Source organism: Arvicanthis niloticus, chromosome 24 (genome assembly GCF_011762505.2).
Source record: "Arvicanthis niloticus isolate mArvNil1 chromosome 24, mArvNil1.pat.X, whole genome shotgun sequence".
Lineage (NCBI taxonomy): Eukaryota > Metazoa > Chordata > Mammalia > Rodentia > Muridae > Arvicanthis > Arvicanthis niloticus.
The window spans coordinates 4,488,905-4,499,536 of record NC_133432.1 but is presented as its reverse complement, the minus strand read 5'-3'; the positions used below and the strand labels follow the sequence as shown (position 1 = coordinate 4,499,536).

At 51.4% G+C, this 10,632-nt stretch overlaps 1 protein-coding gene across 1 annotated transcript; it reads right to left on the bottom strand.

Moving 5' to 3' along the window:
• Positions 1-4,599: 4,599 nt before the first annotated feature.
• Positions 4,600-9,816, bottom strand: Iscu (iron-sulfur cluster assembly enzyme). The gene is made up of 5 exons (XM_076922446.1): positions 9,654-9,816; positions 8,302-8,415; positions 7,445-7,555; positions 5,928-6,006; positions 4,600-5,058 (listed from the first exon to the last, which is right to left on the bottom strand). Exons 1-5 carry the CDS (start codon positions 9,765-9,767, stop codon positions 4,973-4,975), a joined length of 504 nt encoding a protein of 167 aa, XP_076778561.1. The 5' UTR covers positions 9,768-9,816; the 3' UTR covers positions 4,600-4,972.
• Positions 9,817-10,632: the final 816 nt, after the last annotated feature.

The window sequence follows — 10,632 nt, the reverse complement described above, 5'->3', positions numbered from 1 at the left end:
GTACTGTGTCGTACTGTGTCGTACTGTGTCGTACTGTGTCGTACTGTGTAGTACGTGTCGTACTGTGTCGTACTGTGTCGTACTGTGTCGTACTGTGTAGTACTGTGTCGTACTGTGTCGTACTGTGTCGTACTGTGTAGTACTGTGTCGTACTGTGTCGTACTGTGTAGTACTGTGTCGTACTGTGTCAGTACTGTGTAGTACTGTGTCGTACTGTGCAGTACTGTGTCGTACTGTGTCAGTACTGTGTAGTACTGTGTCGTACTGTGTAGTACTGTGTAGTACTGTGTCGTACTGTGTAGTACTGTGTCGTACTGTGTCAGTACTGTGTAGTACTGTGTCGTACTGTGTAGTACTGTGTAGTACTGTGTCAGTACTGTGTAGTACTGTGTCATACTGTGTAGTACTGTGTAGTACTGTGTCGTACTGTGTAGTACTGTGTCATACTGTGTCGTACTGTGTCGTACTGTGTAGTACTGTGTAGTACTGTGTAGTACTGTGTCGTACTGTGTCATACTGTGTAGTACTGTGCAGTACTGTGTAGTACTGTGCAGTACTGTGTCGTACTGTGTCGTACTGTGTAGTACTGTGTCGTACTGTGTCGTACTGTGTAGTACTGTGTCGTACTGTGTAGTACTGTGTCGTACTGTGTAGTACTGTGTCGTACTGTGTCGTACTGTGTAGTACTGTGTAGTACTGTGTAGTACTGTGTCGTACTGTGTAGTACTGTGTCATACTGTGTCGTACTGTGTCGTACTGTGTCGTACTGTGTAGTACTGTGTCGTACTGTGTAGTACTGTGTCGTACTGTGTCGTACTGTGTAGTACTGTGTCGTACTGTGTCGTACTGTGTAGTACTGTGTCGTACTGTGTCGTACTGTGTCGTACTGTGTAGTACTGTGTCATACTGTGTAGTACTGTGTAGTACTGTGTCGTACTGTGTAGTACTGTGCAGTACTGTGTAGTACTGTGTAGTACTGTGTCGTACTGTGTCGTACTGTGTAGTACTGTGTCGTACTGTGTAGTACTGTGTCATACTGTGTAGTACTGTGTAGTACTGTGTCGTACTGTGTAGTACTGTGTCATACTGTGTCGTACTGTGTCGTACTGTGTCGTACTGTGTAGTACTGTGTAGTACTGTGCAGTACTGTGTCGTACTGTGTAGTACTGTGTCGTACTGTGTCGTACTGTGTAGTACTGTGTCGTACTGTGTCGTACTGTGTCGTACTGTGTAGTACTGTGTAGTACTGTGTCGTACTGTGTCGTACTGTGTCGTACTGTGTCGTACTGTGTCGTACTGTGTCGTACTGTGTAGTACTGTGTCGTACTGTGTAGTACTGTGTCGTACTGTGTAGTACTGTGTCATACTGTGTCGTACTGTGTCGTACTGTGTCGTACTGTGTCGTACTGTGTAGTACTGTGCAGTACTGTGTCGTACTGTGTCGTACTGTGTCGTACTGTGTCGTACTGTGTCGTACTGTGTAGTACTGTGTCGTACTGTGTAGTACTGTGTCGTACTGTGTCGTACTGTGCAGTACTGTGTCGTACTGTGTCGTACTGTGTCGTACTGTGTCGTACTGTGTCGTACTGTGTAGTACTGTGTCATACTGTGTAGTACTGTGTCGTACTGTGTCGTACTGTGTCGTACTGTGTCGTACTGTGCAGTACTGTGTAGTACTGTGTCGTACTGTGTAGTACTGTGTCATACTGTGCAGTACTGTGTAGTACTGTGTCGTACTGTGTAGTACTGTGTCGTACTGTGTCGTACTGTGCAGTACTGTGTAGTACTGTGTCGTACTGTGTCGTACTGTGTCGTACTGTGTAGTACTGTGTCGTACTGTGTAGTACTGTGTCGTACTGTGTCGTACTGTGTCGTACTGTGTCGTACTGTGCAGTACTGTGCAGTACTGTGTCGTACTGTGTCGTACTGTGTCGTACTGTGTCGTACTGTGTCGTACTGTGCAGTACTGTGTAGTACTGTGTCGTACTGTGTCGTACTGTGTCGTACTGTGTCGTACTGTGCAGTACTGTGTAGTACTGTGTCGTACTGTGTCGTACTGTGCAGTACTGTGTAGTACTGTGTCGTACTGTGTCGTACTGTGTCGTACTGTGTAGTACTGTGTCGTACTGTGTCGTACTGTGTCGTACTGTGTCGTACTGTGTCGTACTGTGTCGTACTGTGTCGTACTGTGTCGTACTGTGTAGTAATGTGTAGTACTGTGCAGTACTGTGTCGTACTGTGTAGTACTGTGTCGTACTGTGTCGTACTGTGTCGTACTGTGTCGTACTGTGTCGTACTGTGTCGTACTGTGTCGTACTGTGCAGTACTGTGTCGTACTGTGCAGTACTGTGTCGTACTGTGCAGTACTGTGTCATACTGTGCAGTACTGTGTAGTACTGTGTCATACTGTGCAGTACTGTGTCGTACTGTGCAGTACTGTGTAGTACTGTGTCATACTGTGCAGTACTGTGTAGTACTGTGTCATACTGTGCAGTACTGTGTCGTACTGTGCAGTACTGTGTCGTACTGTGTAGTACTGTGTCGTACTGTGTCATACTGTGTAGTACTGTGTCGTACTGTGTCGTACTGTGCAGTACTGTGTCATACTGTGCAGTACTGTGCAGTACTGTGTCATACTGTGCAGTACTGTGTAATACTGTGTGGTACTATGTAGTACTGTGTCGTACCGTGTAGTACTGTGTCGTACCGTGCAGTACTGTGTCGTACTGTGTCATACTGTGCAGTACCGTGCAGTACTGTGTCGTACTGTGTAGTACCGTAGTACTGTGTGGTACTGTGTCGTACTGTGTCGTACTGTGTCATACTGTGCAGTACCGTGCAGTACTGTGTCGTACTGTGTCATACTGTGCAGTACCGTGCAGTACTGTGTCGTACTGTGTAGTACCGTAGTACTGTGCAGTACTATGTAGTTCCAGGCTAACAACATCAGAGGCTGGAAACCTTGAGATCATAGTCTTATAAAAGACAACCAATGGTTGTCATGGTAACGTGGGTCGCTGTGAGCAGCAGCAGAGTGGACAATGCCAGTGTCCATGGCAGCTACAGTAACAGCCAAGGTCCTGGCCGTGCTGACTCCTGACCGGAGGGGTCGTGACCTTGGAGCCCACGGGTCACCTTTATCTTTGTTAAATTCCTAGCACTCAGATCTCTCTCTACTGAGCATCTAGCTACAGTGCCTGGTGTGTAACAGACTGAAGTGTCAGCCATACGATGGTGATTCCCCGGGTGACAGTCATGACAAGTGAGGCCTAATGCATCTTTGTGTAGGGTTCAAGGTGATGTCTGATGCTCTCAGAGCCACAGTGATCTGCCAGGAAGGAGAGGGCACAAGGGTAGCCTGGGCTAGCTGATGTGTTTAAAGGTGCAGCTCCCTCAGAGACTGCCAGCAAAGGAGAAAAATTCGAGGGATCTTAGAGACTCATCTTTTAAAACTGATATTGTGATCTACCCGTAGTAGTACACACTCAGGGGGCTGAGGCTCCCGAGACTGTGACACATGGAGACTGTGACAGACCCCTTTACTTAGTTCAGTGAGGAATACATGGGGTCCAAATTGACCTGCCTGCAGAGAAAATTTATAGAAAGTTACAGAAATTGGACCTGTTTGTGGGCTGCACCCCGCATTCTCAGGGTTGGGCCGTGCCAGCAACTTGATGTGTGGAATTCAGAAGTGTCTCATTTTAAAATCCCAAGTAGGGGTGGGGAACTGTGGCATTGCCACGGGGAAGGGACACAGCCACAACACGCCCTTCAGGACAATTTGACATGGCTCCACCCAGGGGCTAATTTGAGATTCTGATGGACTCTGGCCTGTGGTCTCCTCCCGAGTACAGAGGAAGTGGCCTTTGAAGTTCTGAGCCCTTCGCCAGAACCCAGAATATTTTAAAAGAAAGAATGATTTAAGAGGCAGCCTGCGTATGCCGGGACACAAAGCCACCATCAGAAAAACAGCTTTTGAAGTTTGCTGTATCTTCCAATGCCAAGACTGGAAATCAGGGCCCTGCCCTGAGCTACAAGCTGGGCGGCTCAGGGCAGAGGTGGCTGTTCCCCATGCCGCCTGTATTTGGAACCAACCGAGGGCGACTGCAGTTCAGCTGAACACAGTTCAGTTCAGCTGAACAGTTCAGCTGAGAAATACACTGGTACCGGCAGGGAATGGATGGGCTTTAGTTGGCCTCGGTTCACTGTCCACCACACAAGCCTGGGAGGCCTCTGGAGGCCAGAACCCTCTGTCAGAACGAGGCTGGAGCCCTGGCCTGGAGTCCAGTCTCCTGAGCTGAGGCTTTGCCTGCTTGGCCCACAGGGTTAGGCACCTCGGCCAGTCTCTGTTGTTACTGGTTACTCTCTTTCACTGACCAGTGGATTGCTGCAGGGACCCTCCAAGTCCTTGTGGACTGCGCACACTCCCCAGAGGGAAGAGCGTCAGCACCTCTTCCAGTCTTTCGAAGGCAGCTAAGTGGCTGCTGCATCTGGGGTGCTGTCACCCAGCGCAGTCTGGCCTTTGGGAACCCCGAGGTGCTCTGGGCCGCACTAGGGTGGGTGAGGGGAGTTGAGAATCAAGTTCAGTAGAGAAAACCATCATCTTACATTCTTTTATCATAACACATATGCAGATCTGCTAAATACTCAGTAATAGATGCTATCAGCCAGCCAGCACAAGGCACTCTGCCGGCAGGCAATCCACCTCAGGTCAGGTACAACTCCCCAGAACTCTACAGAGCTTAAGACTTCGGTGCTGATTTCAGTCTCAGGCCACAAACTAAATCGAGACATTAACTGCACTAAGGACACACGTGAGCTGAAAGGAACTCAGGATTAGGCGTAATCAACGGCACGTTTTGCTTGCATCAGAGCCACAGTGCAAAAGGTGAATGGTGTGCGTTTTGCGTAGCTTCTGTGATGTGCGCGGCGGCAGGAAGCAGCTGCTGTGACCGGCTGGAGTCTCCAGGGCTCACTGCTTCTCCGGTTCTTCCTTCTTAGACTCTTGTTTCAGTTTGTAATCAGCCAGGGCGGCCTTGATGGCGTCTTCCGCCAGCACTGGAAGGCATGGAAGGGGAGACAGTTTCAACTTCTCGACAATGGAGGGTCGGTCTTTATCACACCTCATACCTATCCATCACTGTGTATTTGTATGTCGTTATAAATACGGATCTGTTTAGAATGCATATGCATGTGCTTGTGAGTGGTGAATGTGTCTGGCATGTGATGGCATGTGTGGTGGTCACAGGACGACTTTGGGGAGTGGGTTTAGAGGTTCTAACTTAGGCCTGGTGGCAAGCCTTTATTTGGGTTATCTCCCTGGCCTGAGAGGTGTCTTAAGGAAGAACCTTTTAAAGCTGGAGGGTACTGGAGCCAGGATTCACTTGACAAGTGTCCTACTGGCACACTGACTAGCACGGTTGTGCCTTCCTGGCTGGGACACAACAGGGATCAGGTCCCAGAGAGTGCAGGCTGGTGGTCACAGGGGCTGGCTGAGCTCAGTCTTAAGCCAAGAAGAACTGCTGCTGGCAGTCGGTCTGTCCACCTCCCCCCGCAGCCCCACTGGAAGGTTTGTACTGAGGGGGACTGAGGGTGAGGCTACGGGGAAAGCAGAAGCTGAGAGCTGGAAGGTGGCAGAAAGCAGAGCCTGTTAGGGTGACGTCTCACTCCTGCTTTCTGGGGCAGGCTTAAGAGGATGGGAAGGCATCAGATTTGACTGCAGGCTCCAAGGCGCAAGGCTTCTCATAGGCAGTACAGGGCAGGGCACCGCGGCCTCAGGCATTGCAGACACACTCAGAGACAGCAAAGGCAGACTGGGGAGTGTAGAGCACAGGGTGGTGGAAGAGCTGCCTGCCTCAGCTGCCCTGCCACCCTGGGGAACAGCAGCCTGAACAGATGGAAGCTGCCCGGCATGCGGGCACACTCACTGGAGCAGTGCAGTTTCACAGGTGGCAGGCAGAGTTCCTTGGCGATATCTGTGTTTTTGATGGTCAGGGCCTCCTCCACCTCAAGTGCAGGGGAGAGAAGAGAAGTTTAGTCAACTTGACCTTGCTGTGGGCGGGCAGAACACACCTCAGGATAGGCTGTCTGAGGAAACTCCTGCAAAGTAGTACTACACAATTCCTGGGCAGGACTGCCACTGTGCACCAAGGGATCTCTGTCAGGGACACACCCGTGCTGCCTGGCTCGGTGAGCAAGAACAAGACCCACTGCCCACTGAGGGCAGGCACTGTCTAGACTGCTGAGGATGCCTGGCTCTGACACTCGGGCGATGATGAGAGGCAGAGAGGCATGCTGATGCGTTAAGGAAAGCCCGTATCCCTCAGGCAGGAGACCTCAAGGTTACAGAACGGGCCTTCCTACTGTCTGATCAGAGTTCAGAACCCTAAAATGCCAGGTCCGGGGAGCATGTGCCCAGTCTCACTTCCCCCTTTTCCAAGGCTAGTTCTTAACTGACTTCCTTTGAGCCATTTTCTCTCAGAACAAGCAGGCCTGGGTCTCCCGGACCTCAGCTCAGCAGCTAGAATGCCTGAGTCCTGTTGACAAAGTGGCTCTGTTAAAGAGCGACATTGTAAGCATGCCAATCCATGTCTGAGCTTCCGGAACTGGGCCCCATGAAGATGCAAAGGGTCACCACACTGCTTTAAGACAGGGTCTCAGCAGTCTGGGGTGATCTTTAAATTGCTAAATAGCTGAGGAAGATCTCCACACCCCAATCCTCTTGCCCCTGCCTCGTATGAGCCGGGACTCCCGGCTTGTGTGCCCTGTGCCACCACCCCAGGCTAGCGCGGGTGGCTCCACAGCTGCTGGGTCTCGGCAGGTTCAGCTCTTACAGATTCCTTACAGATTTTGGTTTCTAACTCCTCCCTCCGACACAGCTGTCTTTGCCTTTCTGGACTCCTGTTTGAAGCAGGAGACGGGACAAAAGAAACGGTAAATGCTGCACATCAGCTCTCAGGGGACCTTGGTGACCTTAGGGACATCAGGGAAAGCCCAAGACTGCCTTTCAGTTCTGCTGCTGGGAGGCCTGGTGGTGACCCTCATCTTACTGAGCCAGCAACCAGTGACAGCACGACTAACATGGCACCTCAAGCAACAAGATGTCCTTAACTCCCAGCGTGAGGAATGTAACCAGCGCTCGGGGAGGAAGAGAAATTAAACCTTAAAAATTAGCTTCTTTTTCTTTTTTTGAGCAGGTTGCTGCTGGGTGTCCCAGGCTGGCTTCGCGCTCACCATCTTCACCTTCCTGCTTCTTGTTTTGTGACTCATGACTAGACTCTCCTAGAGCCTGTAGGGAATTCTGATTTAATTCCATAATTTTTTTGAGACAGGTTTTGTTATATATACCATGCTGGCCTAGAACTCAACAGAGATCCTTCTGCCTCTGCTGGGCTTTAATAATTCTGGGATGAAACAGTTCTATAAAGATTGTGAGTAGCCTTACCGTCTTCCCCTTTACCCACTCCGTGGCTAAGGAGCTGGAAGCAATGGCAGAGCCGCAGCCAAATGTCTTAAATCTCGCATCCACAATCTTCCCCTTCTCATCCACCTGGATCTAGAAAAGAAACAGGAACTCAGAGGCCACAGCTCGACACCTGCGATGCGAGAGCCTGGACCTTCTGGAGGTCCACAGTGGGTGCTCCCCATGAGCCCTGGCTTGCTATCCACTCCAGATGCTATGACATCAGTCACTATGATTTGTTTCAAAGAGCTCAGCGACAGAGACTGAAGCGTGGGGTCCACACAGGCCGGACCTGCAGAGAGGCAGGGAAATGGTGCCCTCACCCCACTTGGTTGTTTTCAACCCTAGCCTGTTGTATGTGAATTCCTGTTATGCAGAGGTCTGTTTTCAGCTGCTGCCTCTATCGGCACCTCAGTGCTTAGAGAGCTTGCAACCAAGATCTCCGTCAATACCTTTCTCTTGGACACCAACAATAATTAGCGGCTCTTTCCTGCTTGTCATGAAGGAGGCTGAGCTACACTACACCTACGGCTGACTGAGGCACAACCCACCACCTCCGCCTTGCTTCCTTTTCCTGGAGAGGTTTGGGTAACACATTCCTTTTCTCACTGGGAGCAACATCTCCTTGGGGCCTTCATTTGGTCAGAACAGTCACACAGCCTTTCGCTTGATGCCTCGGTGTGGTGGGAATGAGGTCATCTGTTTCAGAACACTCTACCTCTCACCACCCACGCCAGCCACTCATCCCTCCTCACAGGAATGGGCAGACAAGACAAAATGCTCTGTGAGCAAGCGTCTAGTCAGGGTGCAGGTGGTGATTCTTTTCATCCAGTCAGTACCTGCAATTTCATGACGTCACCACATGCCGGAGCCCCCACCAGTCCGGTTCCAACATTTTTAGATGTCTTGTCAAGAGACCCCACGTTCCTAGGGTTTTCATAATGATCTACAACCTGAAACGGCAGATCAACAGAAATCACTACAGCTTTACCATCTCCCTCAGGTCAGCAATCTGTACGTGGTGACAGAGGTGGGAGACCAATGTGTGACCCAAACCCCTCCTATCTCCTCCCCAACCACCTTTGTTATGGAGATACTGTCCAAGAAATCGGTGAAACCTTAGGCACATCTTCGTTTCAAAGGGGGCTGTCAACCGGAGGCGATCACTTGGCTCGCACAGTGTAGCAGATCTGGGCTCAAGCACCGGACAATACACAAAGAAAACTATGCACTTAAAAATCCCAAGAAGAAAATCGGCCCCCAATGGAAGATTTCTTCAGAAGTTTCAAGGTGACCGTTAGAGATGAGGGCGAGGCTGGGGAATGAGTCATTGGTGGCTGTAAACATAAACACAGCGCCACACCGGGGCAGGAGCGCCCCCTGGTGCCTTAAGGCTGCCAAGCCGACCAAGGTCCTGTAGCTAATGGCAACAAAACAACCTTCTCTTTGGGGTTGAAGGCCTTGGGCAAAAGCACCCAAGCTAGGACGGAACCATTAAAGTCAGGGTCACACCAAGATTTAAGAACCGGGTTTCCCCCCCACCCCTAGTTACCAGGAGGCATCCTCATCTGCAGATGGAGTCTAAGCCCTGAGGCGCCACAACGCATCACCTAATCGGGACTTTTTTCCGATGTCTTGTACAGCGACGGTGGCCTTGTTTTTCCGAGTGAGTCTCACGTCAAGGGGACTTTAATGTCCCTAGAAGGCGTGTGTGGCGGGGGAGCGCAAACTACCCTTCTGTGCTTTCTGCTCCCTACAGATCAATAACCGAGAGCCGACGTTTTATGTTGGCTGAACTCGAGGCCATCAGGTCCTAAAACAGTAAATCGCCGTATGCGGTTTCCATCTGTTGGACCGATCGCTCCACACACAGGGTCCGCAGGGGACCCCGGTCGGATGTGAAAGGTTGGGCGAGGGCCAGTGACTCGCTCAAGGCCCAATGGCCGGGGCAATGGCCTAGCTGGTGAGGACGCTGGTGCTGTAGCGTGTGCTCACGCATGTGTGTGTGCGCGCTGCCCCTTGACCCCCGGCGTGACATACCAGGACCCTCCCTTCTGGGCTGTCAGCCTTGGGACACTCGGAGTGGCGGCCGCGGCGGGGCTGAGGTCGCCGCGGGGTCCTCGGTGGCTGTTATCTGTGCAACGGCTGCAGGTCCCCTCGATGGTTCGCGCACCCCCTCGCCCGCCCATACCTTCTTGTGGTAGAGCCTGGCTGGAGCCGACAGCTCCCGGGCGGGCAGGCGCGGGCTCCGGAGCAGCAGCGCGGACGCCGCCCGCCTCAGACGGCCCGCTCCAGCCGCCGCCATCTCGCCGGCTTGCACCCGCGTCGACCTCTGCGACGCCGGAGGAACGGCGCGCTCAGATGACGCCACCGCGGCTTTGCGCTTGCGCTCTCCGTTCCAAGCGCGTGCTGGCGTTTTTGGCCTGGTCTCCTTGACCACGCCCCCGGAAGGGGCGTGGACGGGGCGCAGAGCGGGAAGGTCTGAAGCGGCGGGCACGTTTGTCTGGTGCTGCGTGCGATGGGTGTAGGAAATGCTCTGGCGCGGGGAACCGGGCCTGGCTTGCCCAAGGGTGCTCAGAATCAGGCATGCTTGGGATCGAACTTGCATAAGTTCCTGTTAGCTCTTGTTCAGGCTGTGGGGTCTCTTCTCTTTTTACTAATTCAATGGCAGCCGTTTCATCTATGGAGCCAATAACATATTAAGTGCACACTAGGTGTCACTAAAAAAAAAAAAAAAAGAGTCTTGAAGAAAGCAAAACGGACGCAATTTCTGTGTCGTTGACCTTGCTGATGAAGGAGAAAGGCAGCGCAGAGGACAGCAATGCTTTCTTACATCAGGAATGAGAAGTATAAGCCGGGCAGTGGTGGCGCATGCCTTTAATCCCAGCACTTGGGAGGCAGAGGCAGGTGGATTTCTGAGTTCGAGGCCAGCCTGATCTACAGAGTGAGTTCCAGGACAGCCAGGGCTACACAGAGAAACTCTGTGTTGAAAAAAAGAAAAAAAAGAGCGAGAAGTATAAAAGAAGCAAACACCATGCTTCGACACACATGTTTGTTTTACAATGCACGGCATTCCGAATCAATACTTACTGTAATGTATTATTATTGGCTATAAGATCACAAAATAGACGTGCTTAGCACCTTTTAGGTGCTAGGTGTTACAAAGGGGA